The sequence below is a fragment of the Triturus cristatus genome, chromosome 6 (assembly GCF_964204655.1).
Source record: "Triturus cristatus chromosome 6, aTriCri1.1, whole genome shotgun sequence".
NCBI lineage: Eukaryota > Metazoa > Chordata > Amphibia > Caudata > Salamandridae > Triturus > Triturus cristatus.
Genome location: NC_140589.1, coordinates 1,781,371,611 through 1,781,389,559, shown reverse-complemented (window position 1 = coordinate 1,781,389,559; position 17,949 = coordinate 1,781,371,611). Strand labels below are relative to the sequence as shown.

At 45.8% G+C, this 17,949-nt stretch overlaps 1 protein-coding gene across 5 annotated transcripts in view; it reads right to left on the bottom strand.

The window, feature by feature from the left end:
* The window catches only part of EFR3B (EFR3 homolog B), a 1,026,989-nt gene that overhangs the window by 200,130 nt on the left and 808,910 nt on the right, over positions 1-17,949 (bottom strand). For all 5 annotated transcript variants that reach the window (XR_014963209.1, XM_085613091.1, XM_085613090.1 and 2 more), the window contains one exon: positions 16,176-16,337. Coding sequence is in view for 4 of the 5 variants with exons in the window: in XM_085613091.1 (XP_085469217.1) it covers positions 16,176-16,337 (162 nt within the window). In the remaining variant the exon portion in view is untranslated. The remainder of the gene's footprint in view (positions 1-16,175; positions 16,338-17,949) is intronic.

Below are 17,949 nucleotides of genomic sequence, written 5' to 3'. Positions count from 1 at the left end.
GGTCTCCCTGGACCTCTCCTTCTTCCATCTCCTCAGCCTCCTCATCCGATGACTATCACCTGAGGAGGCGGTTTCTCGTGGCAGACCTGTGTAACCGGCCGTGATTGCCTTGGGGCTGTCGTTGGTGGGTTTGTAGTTGGCACTGGGACCCCTGCGTCCAACGTAGTCGATTCCGGGAAACGTTGCTTGTAGTCCCGGATAAGGAATTTGAGGTCCTGAACTATTGACAGAGGAAGGCAAACCATCGGAGTGACCTCCGTGCGAACCTGTTCCTGGACGGGGCGCTCCTGCGCGCTCATGTCTTCCTGCTCCTCGTCCGTGCTTTGACATTTGACATAAAGTTCAGAAGGGGAAGTAGCCTGTTCAAAGAGCTCCTCTTCAGACTCTTCACTCTGAAGAATCTCCATAGGCAAACTGGTTTGTACCTTGCTTGGAGATGTCGTTTCCGGTGTAATCTGTGGTTTGGCTAGTTTGCCAGAAGCAGATCCTTGTACAGAAATCCCTGCTGTCTTCTGTCCCATGGACGACGACGACGGGGTCGTCGACGGCATGGCTGTCAGCAACGGTGTCCCCGTCGTCGACGCCTTCGTCGTCGACGCCTTCGTCGTCGATGCCTTCGTCGTCGACATCTTCGTCGACGATGCCTTCGTCGTCGACGCCTTCGACGTCGACGCACTCGTCGTCGACATCCTCGTCGTCGACTCTTCCGTCGACGGTGGGCTCCTCATCGACGAGGTCGTCGTCGGCGGGACAATCTTCGTCGTCGACGATGACTTAGACGTCGACGACGGTTTTAACAGTATAATAGACGAGATAGGAGTACCTGCTGACGATGAAGGGGTAGTCGTCGTCGACGAGAAAACAGACGACGCTGTCGATGTGGACACGGTCAGCGTTGGTGTGGAGACATGTCCTGATGGCCTTTTCTGCGCCGAGGAAGGTGTCGCAAGTTTTGTGGCCGACAGAGTAGGCTTCTTGAAAGTGAGAGAGTCCTTGTCAGACACTGAAGATTTTGAAGATCTTGCCTCTGAAGACTTCTTGTGTGTCTTCATAGGAGGAGCGTCTGAGGGGCAAGGAGATGTCACTCTCGGCCTCTTCAGGGAGACTTCAGAGGTTCCGGAAAAGCTCGCCACTGAGGACACCACACTCTCTCTGTCCTTGAGCCTGTCCAGCCAGATAAGCAGGCGACCCTCTCTGTCTCTCAAGGTCTTATGAGGGAAAGACCTACATATTTTACAGTCCTTAGGGACGTGGTCCGGATAAAGGCAATACAAGCACAAGTCATGCTTGTCGTCCACATGAAGCCTCTTCTTCCCACATGAAGAGCAAGCCCTGAAAAGGGCTTTCTTCTGGGAGTCAGACATGCCAGGAGTTGTAGATGAAATAAACACTCACTGCAGCAAAAAGAGGCCTGAAGTAGTCAGCGTTGAAATCCTTGAAGAAGAAAGTCACCAAAAAAGTGAACAATCTGGCTTGAAGAAATCCTGAGGAGAACTCAGGTTGGAGACTCCCTAGCACAACGTGCGGTAGAAAATCTGAGGGACTGAGGCTCCTGCCAGGAAGGTTCTAGAGGGAGGTGATAGCTGATTGGCTGACTCTAAGAGTTTGGTCCTTTTTACATAAGGACTAGGATAGGTGTTATATCCTGCTAATGTTGATGCAATGCCAGTCTACCACCAGTGGAATGTTCATGTGATGATGCAGTCAGAATGTTGGGAATCTCCAGTGAGTAATGTCAGTTGACTGGGGCTGAGCTGCCTGCTGGCTGCTCCTGGTGGGGTATTTATCTGATCTAGACTTGGTCTTATTTGATCTTAATCTAATCTACTTGTGATCTTGTACCATCTTTCAATAAACCTACCTAAATCATCACTACTGAATGGACCTGTTTACCACATTATTTTGGCGACGAATTGAACTGAAAGAACCTACTTCTGTCACCTCAAGCAACTTCAACTTCAAGCAACTTCAAGAATACATTAACCTCCAACTCAAGATATCTCAACTGGCATCTTGACCCCACCAGTGACCTCCCATCGGTCGCCCACTACCAGTCTGCCAGTTGTTCCTTTGTGTTTGCGCAAGTGCTGTGCCCTCAGTGAGGGTAAGCCTGCCAACACTTTCAACGTCTTCCATCGATGCTGCGCCTTCATGTGAGGGTAAGCCTAACGTATGGGAAATACTGTCTGCCAGTTGTTCCAGTGAGGAAAACCGCCTGAGAAGTTTACACTCAGTCTTGGGCATCTACTTTCCAGCTTTTGCTACGTGTCTATTGCTGTACTTTCAATTCAAAACTCCAGTTCCTGTCACCACAGTACGTGTGTTTTCAAATCAAGTGCCAGTTCCAATCTTCACAGCGCAGAGCGTCTTCAATTCAAAGTGCCAGTTACAGTCTCAATCTACACACAGTGCAGTGTCTTCTACTCGAAGTGCCAGTTCAAATCTACACACCGCTGAGTGTCCTCAACGCTAACTACCAATTCAACTCTCTTAGCAGCTCCTGCCTCTCCCTGTTGTTCACACTACAACAAGAAAACTCTGTTTCTTCCATGGCTACGGCGTTTGTTCAACTCAAGGCTTTTCAACTCTATTTGTACTTCAAAGGCAACGATGTCACAAGCAATCAAAAGTACTGCACCTGCGAGGAAAGTCTATTGTTAGGAAATTACTTTCTACAAGTCTACAAGCTACATGGACGTAGCACACATCAAGATTTACATGGACATGTATGTGCCTTGCTCCAAATCCGTTCTTTGCCAGGTGTTTGCGCTACTTTGGAGGTGCCTGATGAGTCACTTCATGTGCTGTGTGCGTTTTAAAATTTATGCACAAATCACTACGTGATTTTGCATAACAACGAGAACTCTTTTCAATATGCAGCTAGCCGTGGATGTTTTCTACTGTGAATTCACACAAGAGGTGCACAGAAACACTCGCTTCAATTTATGGAGTTAGATAGCGTGTGGGAGCTGTTTTTGTAGAGACCACGTCACTTTCGGTTTGTTTGGGGGTCGGGGTAAGTTTTTTTTAAAAGTTAATTTTGGGCCCCATGCCTTCCCAGACCATGGCAGTTAAACGACATTTGCCACACGTTTAAATAATAGCTTGAGCTCACACAGAGGCTTCCCGCGCTCTTACCGTCAGTCTTGCTGCCTCTTTCCTTCGTGTTTCTGTGACGTTTATCCTAAGCGTCACTGCAGCTGCTTGGGATTTCTTGGTGCACTTTTCTGCCGTGAAACTTACTTCCTTACGTCAATTTACGTGCCGACATTTTGTGTCCACCGGAACTTTGCACTCTTTCAACTCTGTCTCATCTAACACCATTCTTCTGCCAACCACGTTTTGGTCAGTTGAAATGGTTGCAGTTCAGTAAATTGAAGCTCTATCCTTCCTGAGTACCGCAGTGGGAGCAAGGTTTACACATTTTTGTGTTTTCCTGCAGTTTGTCACCAGTTGAGTCGCAAGGTACTTTTCTTCTTAAGACAGTCTGCAGCATTTAATCTACGTTCTCCATGTCAATTTCTTGTTTGGATGAGTAAAATCTTTTGAGGTTGTACATATGCTCATAACATGGGCAGTGACTCGTTTTTCGAGGTGGCATGTTTTTTTTCACGAGTGCAGTTCAGGTTTGTTCTAGTGTGTGAAATCTTTTTAAGCTTTTCTATATACACTGCCATGTGTTGTGCTGCCATCTACTGACAAAATGTATTATGACGTGTATGTATTTATATTGAATGTATTTTAATCCACGTTCTCTTTCCTACATCAAGCATAGTCAGAGACAGCCATCCTTTTGTCACAAAGGTATGCAGGTTTTGCATTGTCACTAGTTTTTCAGAGGTTGCACTCACCTTGACAGACTGTCATATGGAACGTGAACAAATGTACTACTAGCTTTCATTGTCTCACATGTTTTAAAGGGGTTTTGTTCCTTTTTCGACTAGTCCATGACACGGGCAATTATGCGTAGGTTACAGTGTTTCCGCATAAATCAATTTACGGGTTTTACCAGTACGCTTTCGAATCTACCTGTCTACAAGGTGTATCTATGCAAAGGTTACAGTCCTTTCGCATTAATCAATTTTATGGGTTCCGACTCAAAACACTGTCAATTTTATGCAAGGGTTTCAGTCCGGTTGCATAAGTGTGGGTTCCGACCAAACACTGTCAATTCTATTGCAAGGGTTTCAGTCCGGTTGCATATGTGGGGGTTCCGACCCACACACACTGTCAATTTTATGGAAGGGTTTCAGTCCTGTTGCATAAGTGTGGGTTTCGATCTGAACACAGTTACGTCTTCGGTGCACGGTGGGGTTTCCCACACAATGTTTGCTTTTACATTTATTTTAGTGTAGGTAGTGTTTCCAGTTTTGTGCACAACACATCGTTTTTTGAAGAGATTTGTCATGGGTTCTCACCCATCCAGTTTTGTTCACATACTTAGTTTGGGTCTATACTTTATTTGAATGCATTTCATATTTTCAATGCTAAGTATGTTTTGTTGATATTATATCTTATTTGCTATTTTGCACTGTTATCTTTGCATTACAATTTTGTCATTGCTTTAAGATGGTGGTGTTTAGAAGGGGAATTACTCTTGTATTTTTCGCTTTCTTGTTTCCATGTTCTTTTCTGTTTCCTTCTGTGTTCTTGTGTCTTTTGTGGATTCTGCATTTTCTAGGTTTTACCGTGTTTTCTTTCTTTGTGTATTCCACATCCTGTAGCTCTAAGTTTTGTGTGTTCATTCCTCTTCTGCCTTCTTACATTCCTGTTCTGGCCAGTGGGTATGTATTGGGGCAGTCTTTTGGAGTTTCTATATTCGTTTCTTTTCTCGTTGCAAGAAGGGATGATGTTTCTATGGTTGTTTTTCTATGTTGGTTTCTATGTTGGAGTTTTCTCTGCTTCTTATTTTCTTTCAGGTTATTTTCTCCATGACTGTTCTCACACTGTTTTCTATGATCGTTGTTCTCTTTGTTTTCTATAATCTCTATGCTGTCACATTCTATGATCGTTGTTCTCCTTGTTTTCTATAATCACTTTGCTGTCACATTCTCAGGTTTTCTCTTATGTTTCTAGTTTTCTGTTTTTCGGTAAAGAAAGGGAGATATGTTATATCCTGCTAATGTTGATGCAATGCCAGTCTACCACCAGTGGAATGTTCATGTGATGATGCAGTCAGAATGTTGGGAATCTCCAGTGAGTAATGTCAGTTGACTGGGGCTGAGCTGCCTGCTGGCTGCTCCTGGTGGGGTCTTTATCTGATCTAGACTTGGTCTTATTTGATCTTAATCTAATCTACTTGTGATCTTGTACCATCTTTCAATAAACCTACCTAAATCATCACTACTGAATGGACCTGATTACCACAATAGGCTGCTAAGGGGAGGCCCTTAGGCCTATTTTTCTCTATGTATGTCTATAGGACATTACTTTTTTATGTACCGGAGGCTCCCGTCTCGACGACGGGGAATGATTCAGGCATGTGAATCTATGAAAGACACCCCTAATACTGGATAACTTAATATTACTGTATACTGGAAGCTAGGTGCAAAACGGGTTAACAGGTTGTGAAACTGGACAATAAGCGTCAAAAATAAAAAATAAAACTTTCAGTTTAGCAGAAAGGTCAATCTCTCAGCTCGTCCCAACGTCCACTTTTCTTGGCCTTTGCTTTGATATATGAGATTACTGCAAAAATGCCATCTGTGGACATTCTTGTAATTGTAGTCCAGTTTATGTATCCATCAACCAATTTAATTACATGTGTGTAGAGCTGGGGACTGGAAATGCAGGTACGGAAATATAGAATGGGTACAATAATAGAATATGAATAGAGGTGATATGAATTTTGTCAGATTTGCTCAATAACTAACTAGTTAATTAGAGTGCCTTGCGACAATCCTGCTACTGATTGAGAATATAATTTCTGCTAAGTTTCTCCTAAAATATACATAAACCTTATAACAATCCAAAATAAATAACAGTGATGTTCCATTGCATGTATTGAATTGATATACCCCTCTTTAGGTCTCGTCTGACTCAGCGCATGCGCTGGTCTGGCGAGACATTTAGTAGGTGGGTTTAGAAAGTGCTACCCACATTTTTGTGCTGGCTACAAGCTTTAGTGCACGATGACGTGCACGCGCACAGCTGCTCCCCGCATTCCCCCCTCCCTTCTCGCCCAGCCCTCTGCCTTTCCTGTGCCAGCCTTCAGCACCATGCCCCTCCCCCCGCTGCTTTAGCGCGGCATCGCGATCACTTTCAGAGTGATCGCGATCACTTTCGCTTTTACGGCCGAACAGCATTACTTTTACTGACGCGTGGCCAATGCTTGTTACCTCTACCCATGTGTTCTCTTTTTCAATTCGCCCTCTTATCCTCGCTTTTCTTCTTTCTTCCACTTACTACTTTGCTCTTCTCCCTTTGTTCACTCTTCTCTCCGATCCCCTTTTTCTTTCTTTCTTATGTTCCGTCTTATGCCTTCCTTCCCTCTCCCTCTTCTTCTTATCACACCTCCCCACTTTATATTGTTTCTATTCTCTTACCTTGTGCAATAATTTTCACCCCAAGGAGTGATTGCTCTTAGAGCCTCCTCTGCCTCTCTCTCTGTCTCTCTTTCTCCTGTCACTTCTCTGCTGTCTCTGCATTTCCGTCACCCCATCTCTCCCCGTTGCTCCTATACCCCTTCCCTTCTTCTACATGTATACTGGAGCATTTACCAAACCTTTCTGCAACCAAAGCTGGGACCTTTCTTGACTAATAAAAAACAATGATTCTGAAAGATTTCTCAAAGCAATATTCAATTCCATGCAGCGTTGGCTTCCATCAGTACTGCAATTTGTCCGACATTCTTCTGGTATTCAGCCTCGCAAACAAACAGCGGGACGTGCTTGGTGCACAATGCATGCACCTATTTTCTGTTAACAGACCGATTTACAGGTCTACATTATTAAACTCAAGTAAGTGAGATGGTGGAAGAAATACTGCATTTCCTCTGAATCACTAATTTTTTTTTCCTATTTCTAGGTGGTAGCTGGCCTCGCTGTATTGTGCAATGATTTAGTAATGTCCTATTGAAATGTATTGGATAAAAAGATTTTTGAGATGGGCAACAACATCAAATACATCTGGAAGACCCAATTCATAATTACGTTATTCTTTGTGAAAATAGATCTTTTCGCTCTGAAGTAGCGTTTGCTAGCATCCATGTACCCTAGTCAATAGTTCATTTACTCTAAGTTATTCACTGAGCGCAAGCCCTCTCTGCAGGTCCCCTCTTCTTAACAAGCATTTACAATGCAATGGGTCTCGCATTTACGCGAGTTTAAGCTATTGGCATTGTAAATGACAATGCCTTTTATTTATGTTTTAAAAACTAAAACTAAAATAAAAGGCATTGTTATTTGCAATGTCAATAGCTCACATTCGCGTAAATGCGAGACCTATTGGCTATGCCAATGCTTGTTACTAACTGGAATTAATTGTGACACTTTCCGACCCCCAGTTTGATTGTCCATTTACTTACTCAATAGAAAGTGAGCACAGTAGGTAGTTAAAATCAGGAAGTAAGTAAAACACAAAGAGAAGGTTAGCACCCTGTGGACATGCTGAGCCTCAAACTAGGACAGGCAATGGAGGAAGACATCTCTACAGATGTCATGAAGTACACCAGTTACTGTCCTGCAGAATATTCAAAGAGAAACACTGGAATAGACTTAGGTCTTGTGAACTTTGAATGAAAACCGCGAGGAATTACATTTTCAAAAGTGCAAGAAAGCCACAGCAGCCGAAGGGTAACCAGAGTACACCTAGGTGCAATGAATGTTTGATGTTCTTTTTGTACAAACTGCTAAATCTTCCCAGGCTATCCTACTTTTTACAGTTCTTTGCCACAGGCTCAAATTCTGAAAGAGGAAAATATTTCAACATTTATTTTTCAGTTGATATTGTCTACTTTCTGCATATGATACGGTATATGCACCATTTGGCTGTCATTTTAGTGTCATCCCCCCTTTTCATCTTCATTTTTATGTTAGAGACTGATCTGATGGTACATATAGTTTCCATAATGCCAGCCTCTTATGGATGAAATGATGTAAATTTTCATTAACTTAATTCATTTGGCACAGACCTCACCACTAGGGCAGCGGGATGCTATCCATTTTCACAAAGGAGGGATTTACAACAACTCTGTAGAACCCTAACACAGCAAATAAACTAATTCATGAAGAATAAGTAAAATCAACCAGATATGGGGAATAAGAAGTGTCCTCTTCTGTAAAGTCACTCAAAATGTGAACTTAGGATGTACCATGCAGTGCAATGTAATGCCTGAAGAAACGTGTTCTTCCAATTTAATCTTTAAAGGTGCTATTGATGTATTAGTCCTTTTATGAATAAAACCTGCCTTCATTCATCTAGAAAAAATAATTACTGTGAGGTATTTTATCCATTGCAAGGTGTAGAACTCTGAATCATGTGGTCTATGCCTGTACAGATTCTACCAGTTTTCACCTGGCAGAAGTCATGTCAGGAAAAACCTGTTATGTGCCATAATTAGCACATTACATGAAATTATGATTTGTGTGCAAACACTGATTTACAACGGTCCATAATGAGGCTTTACATGAGTGGTGGCTGAGAAACAGAACTTTATTGGAAACAGCACAGATGGATAATTTTTGCCCCTGAATTTTTTTTTAATCTGTCTTTTGAAAAAATATAGCTAACCTCACTTAGGCAGCTGGGGATAGCACTGTCCGCATCAAACCTCCAGATAGTGTCCGATATCATACTGAATATGCTACTTACCAGTATGCATCTGTTCTTGGCATGTAGGGCTGCTGACATTCATATCTGTGCATAGATCGCCGCCTAGTGTTGGGTCCGGATGTTTGCACGTTGTTGTCCTGGAAGAGTCTTCGAAGTATCCTGAGATAGGTGACTCCTCCCCTGGACCACAGTGCGCATGGGCATCCTCTCCATCCTCAGATTGTTTTTCGCCATTGTGGCAGTGATGGAGTAGATACAGAAAGTGATGACCATGCTATGCAGTAATTCTGAGAGCTGCAGCTGCTACAGGCGCCGGGGAGGCGGGCGGGCGATATGAATGTCAGCAGCCCTACATGCCAAGAACAGATGCATACTGGTAAGTAGCATATTCAGTTCGAGGCATGTGGGCTGCTGAATTCATATCTGTGCATAGAATATATAGCAGTACCTCCCATTAGCGGCGGCCACCAGTGCCAGCTGCAGCGGTCTGAAAAAGAGTTTTGAGAACAGCCTGTCCTACAGCTGCCTGCTGTTTTGAGTGTACATCTACACAATAGTGTTTGGTAAATGTATGTATAGTGGACCATGTGGCTGCTCTACATATATCATGTAAAGGAATGTTTCCCAGGAAAGCCATGGAGGCCCCTAACTTACGTGTTGAGTGGGCCCGTGGGGGAATCGTTAATGTGCGTTTACCCTTTTGATAGCAAATTTGAATACATTTAACGATCCATCTGGCTATACCTGCCTTGGAGATTGCGTTGCCTTTGTGTTGTGGGGAAAAGGCGACGAAAAGTTGTTTCGTTTTCCTAAAGTTTTTAGTTCTGTCTATGTAGTACATGAGGGCTCTTTTGACGTCTAGTGTATGGAGCATTCTTTCAGCGACATTTTGTGGATTCTGAAAGAAAACAGGCAGTTCAATGGTTTGATTCATGTGGAACTGTGATATTACTTTAGGCATGAATTTAGGGTTGGTACGTAGTACGACCCTGTTTGCGTGAACCTGTATGAATGGCTCTTGAATGGTTAGTGCCTGGAGTTCACTAACTCTTCTCAACGAAGTGATTGCTACTAGGAAAGCCACCTTCCAGGTGAGGAATTGAATCTCGCATGAGTGGAGAGGTTCGAAGGGTGGACCCATCAGTCGGGTGAGGACCAAGTTGAGGTTCCACACTGGTGCTGGTGGGTGTCTTGGGGGAATCACTCGTTTAAGTCCCTCCAAGAAGGCTTTGATGGCAGGCACTCTGAATAAAGAGAGGTGCTGCCTGTTTTGGAGATAGGCTGCTATTGCGGTTAAATGGATACGTATTGAGGTGTATGCCAGATTGCATCGGTATAGGTGTAAGAGGTAACAGATTATGTTTTGAGTGGATGCGTCTAGCGGGTTAATGTCATTGTTATTACAATAAATGACAAACCTCTTCCATTTGGCTGCATAGCAAGCTCTGGTAGTGGGTCTCCTAGCTTCCTTAATGATGTCCATACAGTCAGGTGGCAGGTTTAGGTAGCCAAACTCTAGGACTTCAGGAGCCAGATTGCCAGGTTCAGCTGTTGCGGATCTGGGTGCTGAATTTCTCCATGGTTCTGCGTCAAAAGCGCGGGTTTGATCCGCAGCCTTTGATGCGGCACCACGGAAAGTTCCAGAAAGGTGGTGTACTGGCGTGCCCATGTTGGAGCAACCAGGATGAGTGTCAGTGAGTGCTGTCGCAGTTTGCGTGCCACTAGCGGTATCAACGGCGCTGGGGGAAAAGCGTACGCAAATCTGCCGGACCAGTTCATCCATATCGCATTGCCCTGCGACTGTGGATGTGGGAACCTGGCGGCAAAGCTTTGGCATTTTGCGTTTTCCCTTGTGGCGAATAGGTCTATCTCTGGATGACCCCACTGCTGGAAGTACGGTTGGAGTACTGATGGGTGTAACTCCCACTCGTGCATTTGGTGGCTGTGTCTGCTGAGCAGATCCGCCATCTGGTTGTCCTTGCCGGGGAGGTGTTCCGCCATGAGGAATATGTTCCTCTGAATGGCCCACTTCCACATGCTCTGAGCCAGATGAGACAACTGTGGAGAGTGTGTTCCTCCCTGCTTCTGTATGTAGTACATGGCAGTCATGTTGTCCGTCCGGATCAACACGACCTTGTTGCACAGGTGTACTTTGAATGCTTTCATAGCCAGGAAGATTGCCATCAGTTCCAGAAGGTTGATGTGCATCTTCTTTTGTTGTGTAGTCCATAGTCCCTGCACTGTGTAATTGAGTACATGGGCTCCCCATCCCTGGAGAGACGCGTCCGCTGTCAGTATTATTTGTGGAACAGGCTCTTGGAACGGTCGGCCCTTGCAAAGGTTTTGTGGATTCCACCAATGCAGAGAGTTGTATGCCCGACCGCTCACCAACACTAGGTCTTTTAATTGCCCGTGAGCCTGATTCCATTGACGTGCTAAGCACTCCTGAAGCGGGCGCATATGTAGTCTCGTGTGTGGGACTATGAAAATGCAGGAGGCCATCATGCCTATCAACTGCATGAACACTCGCGCAGGAAGGGAGTGTTGGGGTTTGAACTTGGAAATCAGCATTTGCATGCTGTTGATCCTCACTAAATTTGGCTGAGCTGTGGCTGCCAGAGTGTCTATGGTCGCACCTAGGTACTGTTGTACGTGTGCGGGTTGGAGATGTGATTTCGGGTAATTTAGTGAGAATCCCAGACTGTGAAGAAGGTGAATGGTGCGGGACATGTGGCTGGCACATTGCTGGGCTGACTTTGCCTGAACAAGCCAGTCGTCCAGGTAAGGGTAGACGTGAATCTGTTGCCTTCGTAGATGTGCAGCCACGGTAGCTAGGCACTTTGTGAAAACTCTGGGTGCTGTTGTCACTCCGAAGGGGAGGACTTTGAATTGATAGTGCTGCCCCTGAATGGTGAACCGGAGATATTTTCTGTGTGACGGGTGTATGGGTATGTGGAAATACGCATCTTTGAGGTCTAGCGTGGCTAGGAAGTCTCCCTGTTTGAGCAGCGGGAGGACTTGTTGTAGGGTGAGCATGTGGAAATGCTATGAGAGAATGTAGCGGTTGAGGGGTCTCAGGTCTAGTATAGGTCTGAGTGACCCGTCCTTTTTTGGTATTAAGAAGTACAGGGAGTACACCCCCGTACCTTGCTCGTGGACGGGTACGACCTCTATTGCGCCTTTTTTCAGCATACTTAGCACTTCCTGCTGTAATAGCGCTAAGTGCTCTGAGGACATAGGACGGTGTTTTGGCGGTATTGTGGGTGGAGTGGAGGTTAATTCTAGGCAGTAACCGTGTTTGATAATATCTTTGACCCCCCTGTCCGTGGTGATGGAGTTCCACGTGGACAGGAACCTTTGTAGGCTCCCCCCGACAGGTGTTATGTGGTCGGGAGGAAGGGAGAGGGCGTCACTGTTTGTTCTTGGGGGAGGACCTGGTATTGCCGTATCCGCGTCCTCTGCCCTTTGTGCTGGAGCCACGATATCCACCCCTGGTGTTCTTATCGTAGGTACTTTGTGTGTTGCCCTTGTTGTAGGTTTGCTGTGACCCCTGTCCTCTACCTGCTCCTCTATTTCCGGGGCGACGAAAGGAGCCACTCCGAAAGGTCTGCGTTTGGAGAGCCCCCATGGACTTTGCAGTGTCCGTGTCCTTTTTTATTTTTTCTAGGGTGGTGTCAACCTCTGGTCCGAATAAGTAGTCGGGGTTGACCGGTTGATTGAGAATGGTATTTTGAACCTCAGGTTCGAATCCGGAGATTCGTAACCAGGCGTGTCGTCGTAACATGACGCTGGTGTTTATTGCTCTGGCAGCTGTATCTGCGGCATCCAGTGCACACTTAATGGATGCGTTTGTGAGGATTTGTCCCTCCCTGATGAGGATCTCTGCTCCCTCCTTGTATTGGTCAGGGAGATGCTGGAGTAGGGTTTCTAATGTGTCATAGTGTGCGCGATCGTAGCGAGCTAGGAGCGCCTGGGTATTGGCAATACGCCATATGTTAGCCGCCTGGGCTGCAACCCGTTTGCCGGAGGTCTCTAGCACCTTGGACTCTTTGTCCGGGGGAGGAGCATCCCCAGTTGTCTGCGAGTGCGCCCGTTTGCGAGCATTAGCGACTACGATGGAGTCCAGAGGCAACTGGCCTCTAATGTACGTAGGGTCCCCAGGCGCCGACCTATATTTTTTGTAGATCCTGGGGTTTATTACTCTTGCCCTGGTGGGTTCTTTGAAAATGTCCTTTGCTGGTTTGAGGACACCTTTCAACATGGGTAGAGTTTTGATAGTCCTTTCTGAGGATGCGAAAGTATCCATTAGAAAATCGTCCTCGATTGTGTCAGAGTGGAGTTGCACACCATGATTGGCCGCAGCACGTTCAATTAGGGCGTTGAATGCGGCAGTGTCCTCTGTGGGAGACGTTTTTGCGCCATATAGCTGCGTGTCCTGTGTATCCATAGGTGCACCCGTGTCCACAGGGTCATCCCAAGCCTGGTCAGGGTCCTGTTGGCCTTCAGGGTCCATCTCTCTGGGGTAGGGGACGTCGTCACCCATATAGTCCTCCAAAACGTCGGTTTCGGAGTGTGTCGGAGAGAAGGACTGTGGATCTGGGTAAGAGGTATGGAGACGTTCGTAAAGAACTGGTTCCGAATCCGCTGGCAGCTTTTTCTTTAGCGGGATCCGGTAGGAGTCCAAAGCGTGTTCGGAAGATATTCTCCGCTTGTGGAGCATAATGCTGCCGGTGTCGGCATCGATGATGTGGGACGGTGACGTCTCCGTAGGAGAGCGTTAGGCAGGTGTGATCCTAGTTTGGGTGACACGTGTTCTTATTTCAAACATTTTGGGCGCCGTGGATGGCGGCAGGCCAAAAGTGATATGGGGTGGTGCTGGAGAAGCTTTCTGAGCTTTTTTCGGCTCGGAGCCCGACGTGTCCTGGAGGGCAGCCTTTTCTTTGATGCGTTGCAAGGACGCTGCAACTTGTCGCACCTGGAACGCCGACGGTTCTTTGGCGCCGAGCGGTTCCGTAGAGGCAGGCGTGGACTTCTTCGGGGCCACGGGGTCATCGAGTCGAGGAGAGGTAGTAGCCGTCGACGGCGTCGATGATTGGGCCTTAGGTGCTGCTTTCGAAGCGGTGTGCGACGCAGCGGCCATTTTGACCTTCGTGGCTGGAGCCGATGGTTTCGGTGCCGGGTGCCGAGGCGGTTTGGCGGTACCGATGGCCTTTTTCCGTGTGTTGGCGCCGACGTCGGCTGCTGCGAGTTCGGCACCGAAGTCCCGTTTGGTGCGGTCGGTGCCGACGGGTTTGGCTGGCGTCGAAGGTGTAGTGGGCTTCGATCCGACCAGTGTCACTTTCAGTTTCGGTTTCTGTGGAACCGACACGACTTTTGGTTTCGGTTTCGAGGAAGGGAAACCAGTCATTTTGGGTACTAATGGCTGTCGCTGAATGTCCGAGGCTGGGCCCGAGGGCGGGGCCGAAGAACTGCGGGATAGGTCTTGGGTAAGGCCCGAAGGCGATCCCTTGACCGGAGCCATAGACTGACGCACTGGGATATCCTCCGTCTGCACGGGTAGGCCTTGCTCGTCACCGGAGCTACTTTCTTCGGCCCCTAAGGCCTCATCGTAGTCTCCTACCTCGGTGTCGGCTTCATCTCTGTGAAAGAGTTGTTCTTCGATGTCTTCCGATCCGGAATCGTGTTCGGAAGCGGGGCTGGAGGGTAGGTTCTCCACGCCTTCCACATCTTCGTCCTCGGCGCTGAAGATGTTGGTTGGGGCCGGTGCCGCTTGCTGCGCTTCAAGTCTCGCTGCTCGTCGATTCCGGAGAGTCTTTTTGGATCGGAATCGGGCACAGGCCATACATGTGGATTCGTCGTGATCCGTTGAAAGGCATTTGTTGCACACCGGATGGACGTCGACATGGGGATATTTCGCATAGCAAACAGGACACCGCTTGAATAGTGTCCTCGATTCCATCGTCGATGTGGGGTCGATGGTCGGATAAGATGCGAAAAAGTTGGTTTTGTTAAGTCAGTAAACTAACAAGTAACTGTCGATACCGATCGGGAACAGTACCGACGTGAACTAAAGGCCTTTTGGCCTGAAAAAAAAAAGTTTTCCCTAACTTGAGTCAAGATAAGCACATCCGAACCCAATGGCGGAAAAAAACAATCTGAGGATGGAGAGGATGCCCATGCGCACTGTGGTCCAGGGGAGGAGTCACCTATCTCAGGATACTTCGAAGACTCTTCCAGGACAACAACGTGCAAATATCCGGACCCAACACTAGGCGGCGATCTATGCACAGATATGAATTCAGCAGCCCACATGCCTCGAACACATAGGAACCGCGTGCTAAGATCACATAGTGCTAGGGACCTTCAATCATCCCATTGCCTTGTAACTTCTGTGATGGAGGATATCCCTAAAACAGCAGGATTCAGCTTTACACAAGGCTCCCATGCCTATGACGCACATAGCTCCTCCAAAGCTGTAGAGCCACAACATACCATGTCAGAGATATTTGTATTGAAAACTCCTCTTGCAGCTCCTCACTGGTCATACATTTTGTTTGCCTTAGCTCACACATGAGGCGACTGCCTACCTTTGAGTTATGGTTCTGAGCTGCACTGGCCCTCATTGATTCAACTTGTAGTTAAATCACAAACAAAGTTTTCAATGATTGGGGGTTCTCCAAAGATCAGCAAGTTCCTTCGTCTTTGCATTTATTTTCACTACCAACCTCTAGCAAATTGGTTCAAACTGATGAAGTGAAACTTCTCGTATACGCTGAGAGCTCATTTTGAGCTTGGGAAAAAAACTGTTGTTGATTCAGTTGATATCAGCAACGTAGAGCTGCTGCTCTCTGCTGGATCCTGGCAAAATTTTTAAAATTAAATCTAACTACTGAAACGGACAAATTTACCGCTAGGGCCAATGCCTGACAATCACCTTGATGCAGATCATACCCTAAGCCAGAACAATTCTACAGTCTCCAAAAGCAATATTTTCCAGCTGAAGCAAATAATGCATATTCTCACTTCTTGATCACAAATGGAGCCTCTGTACTGCTAGTGACCACTTCACAACTTATAGAACAATAATTTTGTATTTACCGTGCACTGCCTGATCGCTTACCTGTCAACTATGGCCGGTCAGTCCCATGCTTTGGGACTGATTTGACAGAAAGAAGATTGTAGTGTTTAAACTTACCACACATTTTTGGGGTTGTTTGACAGGCCTCCAAAATAAATCATAAAACACAGCAAACCGCCTCTGTCCAGAAAAATTAAAACTGGGGGGGGGGGGGAGATATGTAAAACAATAGGAATTCCTCACTCATATTTTGCACTAAGTCAGAGAATTGGACAAATAAAATATCGCAAAGCAATTCCTTCACAAGCCCATTTCCCAGTCGTACCTGCACTGCTAATACCAGTCTTATGAGGTCCACCACCACCTCCTCGTTGGCCAGTTCTATGCTGATCATAGCCAGCATGCCGTAAATGGCCTCATAATGTGGATGAATGTTGGTCCTCTCGTTACAACTCAAGTAAATGTGCCGATACAACTGCTGAGAATGCTGCATGAGAAAGACAAGAATTTAGATGAACAAGACATTAAATGGGCAAAACATAAAACGATGCAATTTATTTATTTCATATTTATGTTTTTGATTACAATACATCTTCATTCACACAATGAAAATACCTAAAGTGACAACCATTTACTTTCAATTCAGACTGGAAGAGTTTCCTGCACTGGTTCTTCAGTAGACTCATATGGTGGGAATTATTCCTCGATGGCTCAGTGAACATATTTTTACAAACACTACAGGCCTCCAAAGACATTGAGATCAGATCATCAACCTACTCAACTTTTCTCAAAAGCATCAACTAGTGCAATCTTTCAGCGAACCATCAAGAGGGTCCCTGTGAACTCTCACATTTAACTGCACTTTCAGCTACACAACAAGTACAAGAAACTTAACTGTAAACAAGGCTGTTCCCACTGTACAGGCTGTATCTACATACAATGTAGCAGTTGCAGTCTGCCTTCTATGGGTCTATTATTCTAAAGTAGACATCAATGCTGTAGCAGGTGTCCATGGCTGTAAATCCCAACACAGAGCAGCGTTCTATCAAGTAGCTTCTAAAGCTACTTGTTCTTGTTTGACTCCGGTACATTTCAAGAAGTATGGTTGAGCTGTTCGGATGTTGTGACAGCAGCAGAAAGATGGCTGCTTGGGATGTCAATGCTATTTGGTACTGTTAGACAAACTACGTCTCTTAGCCTAAAACTAGCTGTGTAGGGAATGGGCAGCGAAAGCGTATTCTGACATTCCACAGGAAAAGCATTTCTTCAAAATTAGGATCCTAAAGTAAGGGATATGGTGAAAGACAAGTCTGGAGGAGGGTTAGTGTCAGAATTAGTTTGCGGGACACCATTAGGGTTGGAGTTATGACTAAGTATTAGTCAGGGTAAATATAAATGACAAGGTTAAGGCCAGGGTTTGGTTAGATTACTGGGTGGTGGGGGGTGAGTTGTGACCAAACTAGGTGATGATCACAGTTGTGCTTCTATCAAAATCTGGGTTGGATTATGTTAGAATCAGTGTAAGGTCAAGGGTTGGAGCCATGTTAGACTTCAGGGTCTAGTCATGGAAACAGTCAGGAATAACTCTGGGGTTAGATAAAGGTTGTGGAGAGGATAAGGGCTGGGTTAAAAATTAGTGAAAGTACCAGGATGGCAGAAGAGTTAGGTTTCAAAGTATGCTTGAGAATTTTTTTTTTTAGAAAGAAAGTTTAAAAACCATGTTCCATATGAGAAGAATGGACAACATGAGCAGTAGAGCCTAGTCGGATGCATAGGAAGAACCTAGATCTGACATTCATCTGACAGTCCCATATTTATTTATTTTTAGAGTTTTCTATAGCGCGAACCAGACCCAGGGTAGGGTATCAGAGCGCTTTACATACAGAGCAATGTGAAAACAATTAGCGAAAACACATTGTATTCCAAAACAAAGCATAAAAGTAACAGCATATAGTAAAAAGGGTTCGGGTGGATAGCAGCATTGAGCATTGTTCTGAGCAATAAAAACAAGTTCGAGTTTGTGTAGGTCTTAGCTTTTCGGTCTCATTGACTCGAAAGTAGAGGTAATTAGGAGGTTGCATAGCTTGGGGTCGTGATTG